We start from the raw sequence: 19,116 nt of genomic DNA, 5'->3' as shown, positions 1-19,116 counted from the left end.
AGCTTGAACACGATCTATGCAAGTTGGGAATGTGTGACATCTATTCCCAACTTGAGGTGTAGTGTTGAGGTTTAAATAGTTATGTTTTATGTTTTTAATTAGTGTTATAGGGCCCAAGGCCCAATAATTAATGCTTTCTTTTATGTTATTGACAGCAGCCACCCTATTAAGGGCATATTAGTGATTGTCTTTCCTTTTAATTAATTAGTATATAAGTTAATGAGTGGGGTGGACAGATGATTATTGGCTTCTCCCATATCTTCTTCTCTTCTTTCCAAGAAACTCTTCTTCTTTTCTTTCCTTTCTGTTATAAATCTGTTTTTATTTTCTGATTTTTCTACTAGGCAGGCACCTAGTTGCTTAGATGGTTACCTTTTTTGTACAAGTCATGACATTCAGTCTAGGTGCCCCATCTTCTTTAATTTACCATCCTAAGAACTCCACTGAAACGAGGGAGACTCTAGAATCACAATAGGTTGGGCTAAAAAGAGAAGTGCAGGCCCTTGGAGGATTGCCCATTTTTTGCTTGAAATTCTTGATATCTTGGCTTCCTTTCAATGTTGTTTCAGATGGATACCTAAGAATCTTGACTTTTTGGCTGATGTGTTAGCTAAAAGTGGGGTCAGAAGGAATATGTTGTATAGGTAAAATACTTTTCATCTTCTTGAGCAGGCTTTTGATTTTTTTTTTTGTTTGTTTTGGAAGCCCTGTTTGTACATCTTCTCATGTACATCCTTCCCTTTTCTTTTTGAATGAAAGTTACCTTTTCTCAAAAAAAGAAAAAAAGGAATTCCACTGAAACAGTATGAGGAAATTCCATTTCAATCTTAAAGTATTGGATACTATATTTTCTCTCTAGAAATTTCTGCACATTGCAGGAATTTCATCACTAAATCATCTCTTTAATCAAATCTTATAGCCCTATAGCCCAAGATAACCCCTCATTTCCCTTAGATCTGCCTATGGTCCTATAAACCAAATCTTGGACTTAAACCCTCAAAATCATCAATTTGCTTTTCAGTTTTCCCTGAAATTTGTTACCTGTCAAGCCTTATATCATATCAGTCTACATCATCAGCCTTAGACCAACCTGATTTAACTTCAGTTTGGCATTTTTCAATCTTAACCATAATGCATCCTTTAACCCAACTTGGCCCAACCTGATTTTGTCCCTGGTTGGTTTGGAATTATACCAAGTTATATCTCCGACTCCAAGTGCTTCCAATGGGTGCAGTTGGGACACACACAAGCAATATAGTTGTAAGAATATTAGGACTACCACTTACCCTCCACCTGTCCACCTTGTTCATCTGTTAAGGATCATGTTTTGTTCATGCAGTTATTAGTGTTTCTGCACAAAATATCAGTCCTTAAGTAAACTAAACCTTGTCCCAACTATGTGGGGTTGGCTACATGAATCGTGTTTCGTGCTATCTATTGTTAAAATTACTCGAGTACTACTTGTTCCTAAAATGGCTAATCTACTAATGTGGAGACATCTGATATTTTGTTCAGGTGTGTTTCTTGCCAGGAACTTTGGCGCTAGGTGCTACTAAAGGGATTACAAAGAAAAAAGCTATGGAAGAAAATTTGCTCACCTTTGAAGACTTGGAAAACTTGAAGTTGGCAGAAGATCTAGCAAAGACATGTGTTGAGATGTACTTTGTGACTTCTACTGGTCTTGCTCCAGAAATTGCTTATTTTAATGTAGAGGTGAGTTTGGTTACTAAAAAATTATTTTGAATCGTACTGTAGATCATGTAAAATGTGAATGTACACGTACAAGGCTGGTTAATACATAGAAATGTTCTGCATCTAATTTCAGTTTCCATTTTTGTTGGAGAATGATTTATGGTTTTTATGAAGCAGGGAGCTTCCGAAGGAGGACCTGATGGTGGAAACAAAAGTTCTGAATATTTGAATGATATCATAATTAAACATGCTGATCGTCACAACCTTTTGCGCCCTGAAACTGTTGAATCATTATTTGTTTTATTTCGTATTACAGAAGACCCCAAGTAAGTTAAGAAATGCTTTTAGGCTTGTAGTTTTCTTATGCTATGTGAAGGACGTCTTTTAGGCAAGCTCTTCTTTGTACATCACTAAAAATATAAATGATCATGCTCCATATCTTGTCCCTTTTAACTGCTTAATGTCTTGAACCTCTGCAGATATCGAGAATGGGGTTGGCAGATCTTTGAAGCATTTGAAAAATATACAAAGGTGGATTCTGGGGGCTACACTTCTCTAGATGATGTCACCACGATTCCCCCTCAAAGAAGAGACAAGATGGAGACCTTCTTCATAGGAGAGACATTGAAGTATTTATACCTGCTATTTGGGGACAGCACAGTCATTCCTTTGGATAAATTTGTTTTCAACACAGAGGCTCACCCTTTTCCAATTACTGGCACTATTAAAGAGGAATGATACTATTATGGAACTCTTACCGAGTAACAATGTGAAGAAAGTGTACAGAGACTTCACGTTATCATTGGATGGAAGTGAACTTCATTGTGTTTACTTGGATTGAAGTATCCTTACATGCTTCTTCTGATACATCTTCCAATAGAGTCAGGCCAGCAGGGCCAAAGGAAGATTTTAAGCGGCCTATCAGTGACAAATATCATGCCAGACATCATATTTTTTCTTCTTGTTACTTTTCCTTTTGCAGTGCATCAGGGATTTGATTACTATCCATTGTATCACTCTGAAAAACTATAGAATGGAAGATCTCCTTGAATTTTCCCTGCCTACATAGCCCACCAAATCATTGATATTCTTAAAGATGTAGTTTCTTGTATTATTATTCTTTGAGTTTTATTGATGGATGATTTTTTCTGTGGTTATCATGAGTTAACTGTGATCAAATGTAATTCTATTACTCAATTTTCCAGTATGATTGTTGGCTTTGAAGGCCAAGTTTGATTAACATGTTCTCTTGTTCCTTTTATTCTCATTATAATTGCCTACAAATTATAAACTATTTGTATGTCTACAATCCACATTGTATCTATATTCTCCTAAATAATGGTTATGTTACATTGCGATCTGTATTTCATGCTCATTTTGAAGGAAAAACAGGTGATCTCCATCTCGAATGACACTGATGTCTTCTATTTCTGCATTCTGTGCATTGACAACTTTTGTTGGATGGTAGCCTGCAAATTTTTGACCTGCAGTTTCACATAGTACTTGTGTGAGAAAAGATATAGCCTAATTAAGAAAGAATGCTCCTGATTTACATGGATTATTGATTTAAATTCATGGTTGGGAGTTTCTAGGAACGTGGTCCAGCTAATTTTTCTATGCTATATTTACTTGCGAGTAACTTTAACTAGTGCCATAATTTTACCTTCGAATTTTCAGGTTTATAATGAAATGCTCTTGAGTTAAAAGAAGACTTACCAGCTACCTTGAATAGATCTTCTAGGGAATCAGGTAGGACAATTAACTTCCCAAATTGTTCTTGAGTTGTACATTCCTTTCGAAAGGGCATGTGGATTGTGACTCTTATGTTTGTCAATTTTGTAACTTGGCTCTCACAGGTACTGCAAAGTTTGGATTTTCCATTTCTCCCATCTTTTCTTTGACCATTCTCAATGTTTTTGATTGTCTCTTTCTCAATGAATTCTATTTTATGTTCTAAATTTCTGCTCCTGTTCTCATAACATGGTAAGAGGTTATAAATGTTTTTTGGTCCTTGTTGCTCTGCAATAACCTTTGGCGTCCACCCTCTAGCATCTAAGTTGTTTATATTTGCTCCTTCTAGTAGAATCTTAATTATTTCAAGATTCCCATTGTGAACAGAAATATTCTGGACTGTTTGGCCATATGTGTCAGTTGAATTAGCATCAGCTCTCCATCTAATGAGATCATAGACTGTGTTTTCTTTGCCCCTTTCTGCAGCCTCTGACACTAGAATATTGCTGTCTCTTGTATCCTGGTTTGAGTTTGTGTGTGGACAAGGTTCTTGACATCCCACATGAAAACAACTTTTTTCCTTTTGTGGTCCTTCATGGAGCCATTCTTTGAGGTTCAGGCGTGAATATGCACATGTTTCTCTGAAGCCAAAGCCATCAAGTTCTTTCAGTTTCTGTGAAAAGGAACATAGAGCATTTAGCTTTTATTACCAAAAAACCCGTCCCCCTCTCTCATGAACACATTTTTGCAAAAGAAAAGGATTAACCATTAGAAGGATTCTTTAAAGTATAAAGGTCTATCTGATATAATATATACCTGGAAGAGGTTGCTCATTATAATGCTTCCATCTTCTTTATTTGCCTCAATAATGTTCATTAGTGAGCTCCTATTCAACTGTAGGATTTGAGAAAGCTCCGTGGTTCTAACAGTGAATGGTTGTGGCCTGTGACATAAAACCCCTATTTCACCGAACATTTCTCCTGCAATTGCTTTTCCAAGGACCTGTATATGATATTCATGAAGAATTCAAGTTAGGTCTGTTCCATATCCTTTACTCTATTGACAGTTAATATGAGAAGCAGAAAGATCATACCTGCTCATGCCCGTCAACATATACTATAAAATCCTGAAACCATAGAACAATCAGCAACCAGATTAAATTAGTTAGCAGTGGGCATTATAGAGGATCAAAAGATAGTGTCTCGTAAATGAAAATGCAGCTTCCAATAAAAAAATTAATATTAGATCACTGACCACTGCTCCTGAGACCAGTATATAAAGATCTGTTGGGGTCTCATTCTGCAGAATTATATCCTCTTTGGGTGGAAAGTATTCAGCCTCCATCTCTGAAACCTTATTATGGAAGGAAAAAATTCGTTTACATAACATGGAACTTTGAGGAGTAATTCAATAAACAGATATTTCTAAGGAATTATGCAATTCTTGGCTGGGGCTATTGCTCCATGACCCTTGTTTTTTGGGACAATAAATCAGTATTCAATCCTAGCAGATAAAAAAAAAAACAGTTACCATGGAAGTTTGTGAACTATGTTAAGTAATTACCAATTGGAAAAGGAAATCACTGGAAACTCCTTGGAAAAGATGGACTTTATGAATGATAGGGAAGAAGAGATGATGTGCTATGCTTGAACGAATGGCCTTTGGTAGACCATTCAAGGTCTCGTTCTGTTTCAATCCTTCTGTTTTGAACTTGAGGCATATGTGAGACAACATTTGATCGGCAATGTGTGAGGGCAATTGATTTCGTGCTGCAAATTCAGAAGCGGTATGGATGGTATCCCTCTACAGCATTGAAAACAAGTATGCTTAGCATTGATCATAGAAGTGAAAGTTATTTTTTCCCACAAAAATGTAGGATATGCTACTGAATGTATAGATAAGAACCTAATTTTTAACAAACAATAAGAAGTGATGCCTGGTTTTCAGAATTTTTATGCAGTTCCATTTGTAAATAAATTCTGCTTTGTTTTTGAACTTGTTTCTCATGACATTATTTATATATAAATGTCCAAATGTGGTTATAGTAACAGTTGGTAATTGGATTTATTATGGCCTGCTTACCAAGATTGCTTATATCTCTATAACTATTTTAGCAAGCAGAGAAAAGTTCTTGAAGTGGAGAACATACGAAGTTTCTGGTGCGGCTGGTCCAATGAACAACAAGGTTTGTCATGTTGCCAATGAGGTACGATGTCAATCCCAAGTTGGATAGCATATAGAAGATAGAAAACAGCATTTCTCTTGGATTCTGAGAATGTATATCACCATAACCAGTTGTAGTTAGTGTTGTGATAGACCAGTATATTGCTGTTACATATCTGTCCCATAGGCTCTTTTCTTTAAAATTTGTCATTACAGCACCTATCCAGGTTCTATTTTCATTGGGATATCTGTCAGCAATCAGATAGTTAAAGCATCCAGCACAGTGTACTGCAAACAGAGTGACCTGCAGTTAAGAGGAAAGGGCGTATAATTTTGATAGAAGTAGCGGGTCTAGGTAGGAGTCCAAGAATGGAGAAGGCAAAGTCTTGGAGGCCTACCAAGATGAGCTTTGTGCACCGAGTCCAAAAATAATCAAAACGAATGTCCTTCTCCAGTCTGGAAGAAAGTAAACCAGCTTAATGAATATTATTGTTCTTCCACCCAAAGCATTTGAAATTTCGAGGGAAAGAGATTTGGATTTGGCCATGGACCTTTCGAATAAGGAGCTGACCCGTTGGAGACGCCACAGACGGAGCATACTGAGTACTTTAAAACCAAGTTCATTGCTGTTATCTGTGAACAGGAGGCTAAGAGGTTGAAGTGGTGCTGTTGAGCAGACGTCAAAGACAAACCAGGTTGACATGTACCTGCATGTAAGCTCAGAGCATTTAAGAAAAAAGATGAGACTAATGTGAAAAAGGCTAAATTATATACTGGTTCGTTCATAAATACTACAGAACTATGAAACTGCTTATTTACCTGATTGCGATTTTCTTGGGATCATCAACCAGAAGATAAGATCTCCGGTCAAGATATGCAACAAAGAAGGTGAGAATAATGTCAATGGCAAAGAAGCCATCGATAATGTAGTCAACGATGAACAGTGTGTCCTGCTTGTATTTTAGAAATGCAAATTCAAATGGGCAGATCCAGGCTGAGTAAATGACCAGAACAATGAGAAACATGCCCCAGGCCCTGGCATGAAGAAAAAATTTGATTGGTGTGCTTTGACAAATGATAACCACATTTGCTTCAGAAGAAAATAACAACACTAAGTGAACAGGTCCGAAGTTTTGTCACCTATAATGGGTATTGAAAGGAGAAATGATGCATCTCCTAAGCTTGGTTTCTTGGTTAAGCCTGGCTCCGAGAGATGGTAAGATATCACTGGAGAAGAAGCCATAGCTGCCACTCTCCATTCCAAGGTTGTTGCTAAAAAACCGTTGTAAGAAAGATTTTGCATATGAAAATGACATCTTATTGTTCAAAAATCCTGGAAGAGTACCACAACTGCTGAGAATGTTGTAAAAACTTTTTGTGACTTTAAGGCTTGGCTTTGGGGGGTTGGTTATAAATAGAAGAACTGGTGGCACGAGTTAAGGTCTGTTTCATCATCTGCTTTGAACATAAGTGAAAGGATTAGGCAGAAAAAGCGAAGATTAAGTGGGTCACAAGAAAAAAGAGCAAAGAAAAGGAAAAAAAAAGATGTTATACTCTGTTTGAACAGAAAAAGTAATAAGCGGAAGAAATTTTAAGACAAGAGAGTTGATCTGGTGGGAAAACACTGAAAGTGGCAGACATGAGGCTTTCTCTAATGCAATTGCGGGGATTTTTTGATCTTCGGGTGGTGCAGAAGGTGATGATGGCGGTGGTGGGCACTCCATCATCAACAAATGTGGTGGTGGTGGTATGAATGATATATGAGAAACTTAAAGACAGTGTAAGAGAAAATACTTTGGTGCTTTCGTTTCAGATCCATACTGAACCAGGCAGGAGTCTTGGAATCCGCTGTGCTGGGAGAATGGGGGTTTGGAGGGATAAAATTGAATCATGGATGCCATGTGGCCCAATAAGAGAATTGCTTTGAGGGTTTGTACCTCTAATCTAATTCAATTTCAACTTACTTTCTTCTTCTTTCCTATAAATAAAGCCTAGACTAGACTGATTTATGAAACACAATCAGGGACCATAAGTGTGGGAACGCTCCACACCATAAAAGCCAACCACCTATTCTGTTTGGACGTATAATTTGACGGTACGCATGAGTTTGGTTTGTGGCTTGATCAATCTCTATTCGAAATTGACATATGGGACCCTTTAATCTGCGACGTCCAATCTATATTTTGCTTCAGTGTTTAACCTCTTCATGTTAGTGTGGTAGAATTGGAGGCATTTGGCTGTTACCCCATCACTTGGACCCTCTAGATCAACATGATTTATTGTTCAAAGTGTGTTAATTTTTATGAGGTGACGTGATGTGTATGGCTTGTGAAGCAGAAAGCATGTTGTTAGTTGTGACTTACCTCTACATTCGCATTAAATGTGTCTAGCAAATGAAGTCACCGAGAACTTTCTTGGTGAAAGAAGTCAACCAGAATAAATAAAGAAAAAGATTTGAGTTTGTAAGTTTAAAACACTCCCAACCCCACCCCAAAAGAAAGGTTTTTAAAACCGAATCGGACGGTTCTGGGTCCGGTTCCAACAGTCTGACTGTTGAACCGAACAGATCCATCTGTTCGTTCTGATTAAAATATATAATAAAAAGTAAAAAATGACTAAAAACTGTTGTCTGGGTTGATGGTTTGAATTTTGAAATCAAATGCTTTTGGCCAAAAAAGCAGTACTGGGCTAAAACGGAACCAGGTCAGGTGACCGGCTCTCATTTTTCCAGTCCGATCGTGCGGTCTGGTCTGGTTTTGAAAACATTGCCCTAAAAAGGGTTGGGTAGAAAGAAAAATCTTATTAAATTAATGTCTTAGAGAATAAAGAATAGGGTTTGTGAAAAAATATTTTTTCAGCTCTAAAAAATTTTATTGGAAACTCAAGAAAATCTAAGAGATTCACAAGAACCCAAAGCCTGTTCCATGCCCTTTTCAGATTTTCTAGTCATGGGTTGGAAAATTTGGGTCTCCAAATAAACATGGTTTTGATAATTTATCCTTATTGTTGAGATAAAGGTTAAGAAAACTTCAACAAATGAGCAATTCTATGGTACAGAAACATGTGGTTCATTTTTTTTTTTACTTTGATATTTCCACTGGTGGGGGTTGATAATATTGATACTTATCATTAAAAAAACTTTTTTTTTAATGAAGAAACCTTGAAAATTGCATTTCGGGACTGTTTAATAAGTAAATTGTATCAAAATTTTGAACTTTGATTGTAACATATTTTTACTTTTTTCTCTTCTTTTTTTTTTATTTTTAGTAGGCTTCATACAGAGGTAGCCATCCTTCAAACCCCTAACCCCCTCCCACTGCTTAAGCCGGGTGAAGACGGGATGGGACTCGATGCCAGATCTCTGTTACAACCAGCTAGAGACTTTACCAGCAGGCTAGCAGCTAGTTGACGCCTTCAAGCTGTAGCATGGTAAATCTCGCACAATTGGACTATTGACATTGCACCTGAGACAAACTAAGCCTACTTTAGTTCACTTATTTGAGTTTTAAGATATATATGAATGCTTAAAAAGGTTTATCAAGCGAGAAATTCTATGGTATCGATGTCATATAAAACATTATAGAGTTGTAACTCTTACACAGTCCAACTATAAATGTTGCACTAAAGACAACTGTTGCCCAATCTAATTGTGTTCATTTATTTTGTTCATACTGCTCTGGTACCATAAAAGCACTGTAGGACTGTAAATCTTGCATAACCAAGCTATAAATGTTGCACCTAACATCAATATACACTTGACTGTAAATCTTGCATATGCAAGGAGTAATCTTTACATTCTTAGCTGCAACGTTTATAACTCATACTTAGGACAGGGCTTAGATCATGATGATACCAACACCATAAAACATGCTTTTCCTGTGCTTCATTTCATCTCCTAACCTGCATTTAACAATCAGTTTCAGTATGTTCGATGTGTGGTGGAGAATGGAGAAGTTACACAAGTAACAGATTAAAGTAGGACCACGTGTACCATGTGTATAATGAGTCCGGATCTCCTGTTCACACAAACTCTGCTCACGTCTATCCACATAAAATTGCAGCCACACATGGATAACATCTCATCCTCCTACATAGTATTATACAGGGGAAGATGTTCCCAATTCATGAGGGTAGTGTGTTGTGGATAGACGTGGGCAGGTGATCCGGAGTCGTGTATAATAGCAAGTCTTGTTTAGGAATTTGGGTAAATTACTTAACCTCCCTTGTGTTTTATAGCAAATGTTTTAACCTCCCCTGTACTTTGACTTCTCTAAATTAGTCTCTTCATATTTTTTTGGAAAATTATAAAGATCCTTTACCTTCCCTTAGTTCAATCCCCACCCAGTGGATTGCATTATCAACAAAACCTGTAAAAAGTGATTTGTTGTAAGTTGAAGGGACTAGGAGTAAGGGTAGACGAAAAAGGACAGAGGTAGAACTAGTAAGAAATGATTTAAGTGCCAATAATTTAACAATAGATATAACTTGATGGAATAGTAAAGCATGATTCATATAGTTGACCTCGTATAGTTGGGATAAGGCTTGGATAATGTTGATGCTCATGAATGACAATATTGGAGTTTCTATTGATCAAAATACCACTAAATAGGCTTGTTTACATGTTTCAATAATGAATTTATATTTCAAGAAGTCTCTTTTCTTATTTATTGAAATATATATATTATCATTTAAGGTGTCATGACATTGTAATTTTTTATTTCCTATTAAATTCGAAAAGTTAAGAGGTCTGTTTATATAATTTCTCTGACATGTTAAAGGAAGAATTTAGAAAGGTCAAAGTTTTGAAAAGGTTAGAGCATTTGTTAAAAAAAAAAGAAAAAAACATATGAGAGGTTTAAGTAATTTACATGTGGAATATGCCCATCCAAATTTCCTTTTCACTAGGATCCTAACACCCACCTCACACTACTTGCAATCACGCATTGGGAATGTTTCCTTGTAAACGAAAACGTACAAGTATGGTAGATGTTTATTACATGTAGTTGCAATGTGCCGTGAGGTGGGTGTGTAGACTAGGGGTACAATAGAGGAGACCTTCTATATGTCTTGGATCAATTCGACTAACATACTCTTAACTACTAAGCTCAAATTTTAGTTCAAGTTCAATTTGAACTATATTTCTTGATTCGAGCTCAGTTTGATCAAATATTTGATGAGTTCGAGGCCAATTCGAAAGCTTGAAAATAATATTTTTATAGTATATTCTTATATTATATAAAATATAAGAATATATTTTCATAATATATATTATAAAACATATTTTTATATTCTATAATATATGTATGTATGTATTAATCGAGCCAGGCCTGCAAGTTTTTGAGCTAAACTTTTTTATTAATGGAATTCTAGTTTGAATAATTAATTGAATTTGAGATTCAAACTCAAATTGAACTTAAGTTGAGCCTGAACAATTCAATTAGATTCAAAATTTCGATACGGTATGTCCCATAATGGATGTCTTGTATCGGAGTGGTGGCTTTACGATACACCTTTTTAAAGGGGTTTCGGAAAACACTCTTTTTTTTAATAACAAATATGATTAAAAATATGCCCCAAAAATAAATTTTGAAAAAAGTTAAAAAATATAAAAAATACATTAATTTAAGTACTGATACACCCCTACCAATACAGAGGAGCGTATTGATATTTTGAACCTTGGCTCTTGGCTCTAGTGATTAGGATTTATGAAAAGTAAATCTAAATTATAAATTTTCATCTCCACTAATTATTATTCCGTCTACCCCTAAAAATCTGAACTCTAATGTACAGGTGGTATGGATCTGACCATGAATTGATGCCAAATCCATAGACAGGATGTAATTTAAAAAGGGGTTACTAGTAAATTAAGAGGGAGCTATTTCTGAGATAGAGTGCACACAGCATGATATCACCATTCCGTACAATTTTGTAATTTTATGATGTTTAAGTTTTTTTTTTTACATTAAAAAGAGGAAGAAATCGTTTGGTTTTGGGTTCACTTTGGTGGGTCAACAGATGAGCCATGCGAGTGGATTCTTTGTTTCTAGTTATCCCTTGTTTTATCTATTGCTAATGGAATATCCTTTTCTCTCTCTAAATCAATCAATCAATCAAACTTCTAGACAGTGAGGTAGCGTTGGTTCATGGAAGTGTTAGGAGAGAGAACAATCACATGCTCCAACGGTAAAGCTTAAGGCCTCTGAACCACATATATACTTACAAAAGTTCATACAAGTTGATGGAATCATGGTAACACAGCAGAGAGAAAATGACGGTTAAAATAGTGAAACATTCTGAAGGCATTATTCTCCAGTTAAAATGCAAAATTAGCTGTTTTTGCTTCCAATTAAAGCAGTGAGTCATTTGTAGTTAAAATTTGACGAGTTATGAATACTTTAAAACAGTGATTCAGTTTCTTGTTTTGGGTTGGGTACAGGGCAAATGTATACCGTGGTCCCTTGGGTGGATTGGGTGTTGTTCTTCATAACTTTAGCTTACAGAAATGCTCCAACTGTGGTCCTTCATTAGCTTTACTAATAATTCTGGACTGGCCCTCTAACTGCTTCCCCATTACACCATGCTTTCTCGAATGTCAGAGCTCAATAATGCAGAGATCCACTTGGCATTATCATCTTGATAATTTGGCCGAGTTCCTGTTACATTGGTAATAAACCAATTGCTGTCACTGACCTTGCATGCATATGGAAGCTTACAACTGCTATCACAACATTGAATAATGAATATATATACAAGAAGCATTCATTCTATTTCAGGGATACAGCAGGCTGATACCTTCCATCAAGGCAAGATTGACATCAAGAACTAGGCCAGTCCTCACATGCTGTGAACAAATTAACTGATGTAATAATATAAACATAGCTAAAACCTTTGTTTGGGAAGGGTAAATTCTTTCTAAACCCAGCTTGAATTCCGGGTTGCATTGTTTGAGTTATACAACCTGACCCATCAAAGGAAATGTGGGTCAGGTCAATAATTTTCACTTGTCTTCTACTAAAACATAATTTAGATGGTCGGCAGGTGTAATTAAATCAAGTCTCTAACTCTCTCTCTCTCCACATGCACACAGATACACCCAGAGGTAGTGTGTGGTAGACAGCCTTTGTGCATTATTGGAAGCCTTTCAAGTGACCTATTAGAAATAAGATATATATATATATATATAGGCGGAGATAGAGCACATGTCTTAAACCTTGGAAAACCATAAACACCCTTGTGAAAATTACTCCCTACCAATCTCTTGTCATCGTTGAGAACCCACTACTCATCCAATTTGAGGCATTTTAGGTCTACCAGGTGAGTGATTGCTATTGAGACCTAATCTCTACAAATGAAGTTTCAAGATTTTGATTGGTTAACTGCATAAGTGGCTTTCTGTTTCAAGAATTTATTGTTTTCACTTGTTCACATACAATGTTTGCCACGTTTCTTTTGGGTTTAATTGCCAAAACCTTTTAGTAAATGATCAGTCCTGATTAGATCTGTTCCTGGGCTGGGCCGGGCTTTCATTCTTAATTAACAGATTTTTTAAGGCCCAAGCCCGAGTCTGATTCGACCATCGAGCCTACAACTTGGGCCCAAGTCCAAGACTGGGCCTGAGCCCCAAGTCTAAAGTTCATGCCGCTGCTATCACTGAAGTGGTAGAACACACACACAAAGAGAGAGAGAGAGAGAAATTATAAAGAAAAAAATAAAATTGTATATATTAATTTATTAATATATATGTATATTATAATAAATATTATATATTTTATATTATATAAATTAATTAGGCTGGACTGGGCTTTTTCAACAAATCTCAAGCCCGGCTCAAAAACACAGTTAGGCTTGGTGTTTTGGACCCGAGGTTAGGCCCATAGGCCTAACTACATGTCCAAGCCTGACCGGGGTGCGGGCCGAGCCAGGGCTACCTGGCCCATGAACAGGTATAATCCTGATTAGCTGCACTACTCATGGCTGTTTTAGGGGGTTGTTCAACCAATAATAACGCCCCACCAGTGGTTGTGGAGTATAATACTTGATGGCTGACGTACGTGGGGTGTTATTATTGGTTAAACAGCCCCCAAAACAGCCATCAAATGCACTACTTTGCATTAGAGACACAGTTTTCTTACACTTCCATGATCTGCAAAGAGATGCACCAAAAAGTAAGGTTTTTAAAACTGGATCGGACAAAAAACCATTCTAAGGACTGATTTCCGGGTTGAATGATTCAGCCATCAGGTCTGAATGGACAGCCCGGGTCAGTGATTCACTGATTAAATCAACGATTTTGGGATAAAACAAAACCGATTCCCGGTTTTTCCGATCCGTTTTTGGGTGCAATACTCAGATATATAACTTTAATGATCATTACTGTTCTAGTAGTTAGAATTGTGAACATTTGTATTAGTGAGCTTTACGCGCGGCTATATATATATATGGCTCTCTAGCCCCTATAGTATCCATAACTGAAGAGTAAAGTTAGCATTTTAGTTTGTACTGCCCTGTAATAGATTTCTTTAGAGTAATATCAACGCTTCATGACTGCTCTATTTGTATCCTGTGTGAACAAAATAAAATTCTCTATGTTGCCAAATTAAAGAACTTAATCTGTCTGTTTGGTGGGCAGTTTGTGAGCTTCCTGTGCGCATGACACGTTAGTTCCCTGTTTGTCTTTCTAGCTAAAAGACTATGTGATGTAAATACTCTTTTACCCCACACCCATGGAAACGTGGTCATGGGGAGGAAGCTCCAAAACAGCCAAGAGCTGAGGTTTTCTTTCTTGTGTCTTGTTGCACCTGGTTACGTAATCGAGATCTACATTATCCCATTCCCATATGCTTGATCAAGGCTTGACTCAGTCATCGATGTCGACAGGCCTGAACTTACTTAGTGGCTAGTCGATTCTGAGTTGCAGGTCCAACTTTGCATGCAGCAGGAGATAGATTTCCCGATCAGCAAATTTGTGGTCGCAGGCGGTACTGGCCATAACAAAACCCACCTATGACCCATCACAATAAAGGTGCATGAGAAAAGGCGTTTTCCAGTTATATTTTAGAAAACTACAAAGCTAATAATGAAAAATGCTTTCATGTATATGTCTCAACATGCTATTGTCCCCCTAGTTAGCTTGCGATTTAATTGTAGCGCCATGCACATAGCTATACTTTATTCCATGGTTTTCGTACCGCCATTGATTCGGATGGTGGGATCGTTCAGCTTGGGAATTATTCAGGCAATCGATTTTGTTTTATTTTAAATATGATTTTTGACTAAAAACCATTAAAAAAGTCAATAACCTGTTGAATTATTGATCCATCGACCCGCTTAATAATTTTTGATTATTTTTTATTTTTTTGTCAGAACGAACCTGGACCATCCATTCAAACCAGGGTCGTTTTTTAAAGCCATGACTTTATCTGGTGGTGTGCATGAGCCCAACACCAACAGATTAATTGGACTGATCCTGCTGGAAGCAGCAATCAGAATTGCTCAAAGATTACTAACTAGTATAGTTGGCCAGCTCAGAGCCATTCAGATGGGGAAGCTAAGGATTTGGGAACCAGATGGATTTGTCTCCTTGCCGCGGAGAAGGGGTCATGCAATGAAATGAAATGATGATAAGGCGAGACTGCTGGTTGCATGTACCAAACCAAAGAGACCAATGGGAGATGTTGCTTGTTCTGTTCTCTCATCTCATGTGAGGAAAAGCTTTTATGGGGGCCTTAATCATCAGTGGTTGGAAATTGGATTTGAAGTTAGAAGATATATGAGATAAAAAAAAGGGTTGGAAGAAGAGAGATGGGTTCTCTGAATTGGTGCAAATAGGCCTTGTTTTGGGCACCAAATCGTGATGAATTGGGTGTTTGTGCTTTTGACAAGAGTGAGGTCTCCAAATTCTTCATGCAAAGACAAAGCAAAGCAATATTGCATATCCCCTAGCGCGCTAATATCCTTATTATTTGGGTAAAGTTGAAGATAGTGAGTGGCCACTGGCCAGTGGTTCAATTCCCCTGGGCCCCATTGTGGTCCTCATCAACTACTTATATAATGCATGTACATTATATTCAGCTATGCTTGGAGTGCAGTACAAATGTACAATTATTACTATATTATTGTGCTCAGCTACAAAGCCTACCCCCCTCGGGACCCACCATATGAGACCTGATCTTTTGTCTCCCAACAAGTTTATTTCTTTTTATTATTATATTATTTTTTTAATTTTGTGGGGCCCAGCATGGGTTCATCCCTTGATGCACATGTGGTGTTATTCTGTAGTTATTGATGCCTGAGTTATTTTGATGGTAACCAGCTGGTTCATCTTTGCTTAGATATTTGTTAAGTAGATATTGAAGGGAAAATTTTGCCCAAATCAGATTGGATATGGAAACGTTTTGGGACCGATTTTTGAATTAAACGGTTTGATCGTTTGGTATGAATGGATGGTTCGTTATGATTTAAAATAATAAAAAATAATTAAAATAAAAAATGGTTAAAAACCATAGTGTAGGTCAATAGGTCAACGGTTCGATTATCCGAGTCAGCAGGACCAAATAAACAGCATTTTTGGCCTATAAATACTTTTAGGATGAAAAACAACTGGTTACCAGATTGATTCCCGAATCAACCATTTCAACCGTCTGACTAGTCTAGTTCGGTCCAGTTTTCAAAACTATGGCTTAAAATACATGATTAGCTGGAATAACTCATGGGTGTCTTAGGGAATCGACTATGGTTATATTAATATTCACAAAGATGACAATCGACTCTAGCACCATTTAGGGTTGGAGAAATGCATGCATCGCCAAAGTAACTGATGGAGGATGATTTGACCCGACCTATTGAGATGATGACACGTGGATCTGACTCAGCACGAGCAATAGCTCAGCATCATGGCCTGACCACAACTAAGTAACGAGCCTGTAGAGTAGCTCGCTACGTTATAGCTCGCTATAGGGGGAGCTCGCTACAACGCGATCTCCAGGTCCTTCGAGCTACTGAGAAGGGAATACTCCAAGACTATTTCAGCTCGCGAGCTAGGGAAACCAGCTCGCTCCAGCACCTGGGCAGAAGAACTGCCCCAAAGACCAACCTTGATGAGGGTCACCTCGAAGTACCCCTAAGAGCTTGCTACAAAGTAGCTCGTGGCAAGGATAGCTCGCTACGAAGTAACTTGCGACTGAGTGATGCGATGCTCTCAAGAAGCTTCCATCTGACAAGACCGTACAGGTCAGACTGCGCTACGTCTCTCGACTGGCAACACAGTCATTGTCCTTTCTACAGTCTACACCCACGTCTCTCGACAGATGGAGGCGTGCTTGCCCCTTTGGGACGTGTCACTCAGCCAAGCGGATAGCACACTATAACGATCACCTACGCAGACTTGGCAGGTAACGGCTACGACAGGAGCCCAGTGGCGGTTATGCCCGATTTGACAAGAACGCCCCTATAAAAGCCTTTTAGGCGAAGGGGAGAGACACATTCACTCACTCTGGAATTTTCATCTGAACTTGAATTATCTTACTTACTCACGAGTTAACCTCGCGAATATAGTGATCAGCGCGACCTACACTCTTAGCCTTTTACACTCTTTTCTTCCTCTCCAGCGTTCTAACTTAAGCTTCGAAGTATTCCTGCCGGGCAAATCCCCGAGAATCCTTCTTCTTCGTCTTCTCAGGTGCCGTTCGTTGCCAACAAGGAGCCAGTCAGTAGCCAGCTAGGAGTTCCTGGATCGTGTCGCATCATTTGGCTCCGTCTGTGGGAAAAACCAAGGTGGCCGATGACCTCGAGTTGGAGCGACCTACGGAGCAAAGCAAAGAGTGAGCTGCACCCACAGAAGAGACTGTCTCCATCCCGGCCTCGGCGGAAGACCCAGCCCGAACTCTTCAGATCGGTGCTTCCATTAAGGAGCCCCTGCGATCTAAATTGGTATGCTTTTTACTTGAAAATTTAGATGTTTTTGCATGGTCTGTGGCAGAAATGCCCGGCATAGACCCTAGCATCATAACTCATAAACTTAATACTGATCCTGTAGTTAGGCCCGTTAGACAGAAGAAATGCAACCTAGCCCCAGAAAGATGGAGGGCAGTCGACGAGGAGGTCGGGAAGCTCCTTGCAGCCGAATTTATCAGGGAAGTCTATTACCCGAGCTGTGTGGCCAACCCTGTTCTGGTGAAAAAGGCTAACGGTAAATGGCGCATGTGCGTCGACTACACCGGCCTGATCAGAGTTTGCCCAAAGGACTGCTTCCCACTTCCCAGGATTGACCGCCTAGTGGATGTGACCTCGGGGCATGAGTTGCTGAGCTTTTTAGACGCCTACTCGGGCTACAATCAGATCAGGATGGACCTAGCTGATGAAGAGAAAACTGCCTTCATAACGGAGTTCGGCCTGTACTGTTACAATGTCATGCCCTTTGGATTAAAAAATGCCGGGGCAACCTTCCAAAGACTTGTAAATAAATTGTTTGAGCCATTGATTGGCCAAAAGATAGAATGTTATGTATACGACATGGTCGTCAAAACCCAGCTTTCTTGTGACTTAATACAAGACTTGAGTTTAGTTTTCGAAATTCTGCGTAAATTGAATATGAAGTTGAACCCGAATAAGTGTGTCTTTGGAGTCACCTCGGGTAAATTCCTGGGGTATATTGTGAACCGACGCGGCATTGAGGCCAACCCAGACAAAATAAAGGCCATCTTAGATATGAGACCACCTCGAAAAGTGAAGGAGGTTCAGAGGCTGAACGGCAGAATAGCCGCTCTGAGCAGCTTTAAGGCAATTAAAAGCAAAGGGTTTGAATGGACCCAAGATTGTTAGCTCGCGTTCGACGAGCTCAAAAAGTATCTCGCTAGCATACCGGTCTTAACCCGGCCCGAGGAGAGCGATGTTTTAGAGTTGTACCTCTTGGCAAGTGAGGAAGTGGTCAACTCAGTACTAATAAATGAAGTAGATCGGGTCCAACGACCTATCCACTATGTTAGTAAAGTGTTGCAGGGAGCATAAACGAGATATCCAGAGATAGAAAAACTGCCGTATGCACTGGTCATTGCAGCCCAAAAGCTCCGTCCGTAATTTCAGGCTCATACTATTATCGTCCTCACCAACAAACCTCTGAGGCAAGTCTTACTCAAGCCCGAGGTCTCTGGTCGACTGACGAAGTGGGCCATTGAGCTCAGCGAGTACGACCTCCAAGATAAGCCGCGAACTACTATTAAGGCCCAAGCCTTAGCAGATTTCGTTGCAGAGTGCACTTTCAGCTCTGAAGTCCCCAGGCCGGTTGAGCACGAGGCCCCCAGCTCGGGCGAGCCCAGAGCTCCCAGGCTGGTTGAGTCCGAGCATCGTGAGGTAGCAGTCAGTGTGGCATCTCTCCTAGTTAGGCCAAGAGAGAACTGGGATGCGGAGCCCTGGATCCTTCACATAGATGGCTCCTCGAACCAGCAGGGCAGCGGAGCCGGAATAGTTCTGCACAGCCCGAGTGGCACGAAACTAGAGTACGCAGTATGCTTTGAGTTCACGGCATCCAACAAT

General features: G+C 38.8%; 2 protein-coding genes across 4 annotated transcripts in view; one reads left to right on the top strand and one right to left on the bottom strand.

Annotated features, from left to right (window-relative positions):
* Positions 1-2,932, top strand: part of MNS3 (alpha-mannosidase 3) — a 48,176-nt gene extending 45,244 nt beyond the window's left edge. Inside the window, exons 4-6 of the mRNA XM_010281350.3 lie at positions 1,516-1,713; positions 1,870-2,018; positions 2,172-2,932. Of these exons, the coding sequence (XP_010279652.1) occupies positions 1,516-1,713; positions 1,870-2,018; positions 2,172-2,430 (606 nt within the window). The 3' untranslated portion in view covers positions 2,431-2,932. The remainder of the gene's footprint in view (positions 1-1,515; positions 1,714-1,869; positions 2,019-2,171) is intronic.
* Positions 2,864-7,869, bottom strand: LOC104613522 (potassium channel KAT3). 3 transcript variants are annotated; one of them, XM_088900294.1, is made up of 11 exons: positions 6,727-7,869; positions 6,406-6,621; positions 6,138-6,293; positions 5,985-6,042; positions 5,573-5,890; positions 4,987-5,226; positions 4,678-4,776; positions 4,517-4,549; positions 4,240-4,425; positions 3,416-4,096; positions 2,864-3,176 (listed from the first exon to the last, which is right to left on the bottom strand). In XM_088900294.1, exons 1-11 carry the CDS (start codon positions 6,900-6,902, stop codon positions 3,117-3,119), a joined length of 2,223 nt encoding a protein of 740 aa, XP_088756420.1. In that variant the 5' UTR covers positions 6,903-7,869; the 3' UTR covers positions 2,864-3,116. The 3 variants fall into 3 exon arrangements, with proteins under 3 accessions (XP_088756420.1, XP_088756419.1, XP_088756418.1); XM_088900293.1 differs by having other exon boundaries at positions 3,409-4,096; positions 7,381-7,863; XM_088900292.1 differs by having other exon boundaries at positions 3,409-4,096; positions 6,727-7,862.
* Positions 7,870-19,116: the final 11,247 nt, after the last annotated feature.

This window comes from Nelumbo nucifera, chromosome 3 (assembly GCF_055504915.1).
Source record: "Nelumbo nucifera cultivar China Antique chromosome 3, China Antique-T2T, whole genome shotgun sequence".
Taxonomy (NCBI): Eukaryota; Viridiplantae; Streptophyta; class Magnoliopsida; order Proteales; family Nelumbonaceae; genus Nelumbo; species Nelumbo nucifera.
The sequence above is the reverse complement of the archived record's forward strand: the minus strand, read 5'-3'. Positions and strand labels throughout refer to the sequence as shown.

Coding starts and splice junctions, on each gene's coding strand:
- LOC104613522 (XM_088900292.1), bottom strand. CDS start 6,902: ATGTCATTTTCATATGCAAAATCTTTCTTACAACGGTTTTTTAGCAAC. Junction 4,550..4,677: donor TACTGGTCTCAGGAGCAGTG/GTCAGTGATCTA, acceptor CTATGGTTTCAG/GATTTTATAGTATATGTTGA. Junction 4,426..4,516: donor ATGTTGACGGGCATGAGCAG/GTATGATCTTTC, acceptor TATCATATACAG/GTCCTTGGAAAAGCAATTGC.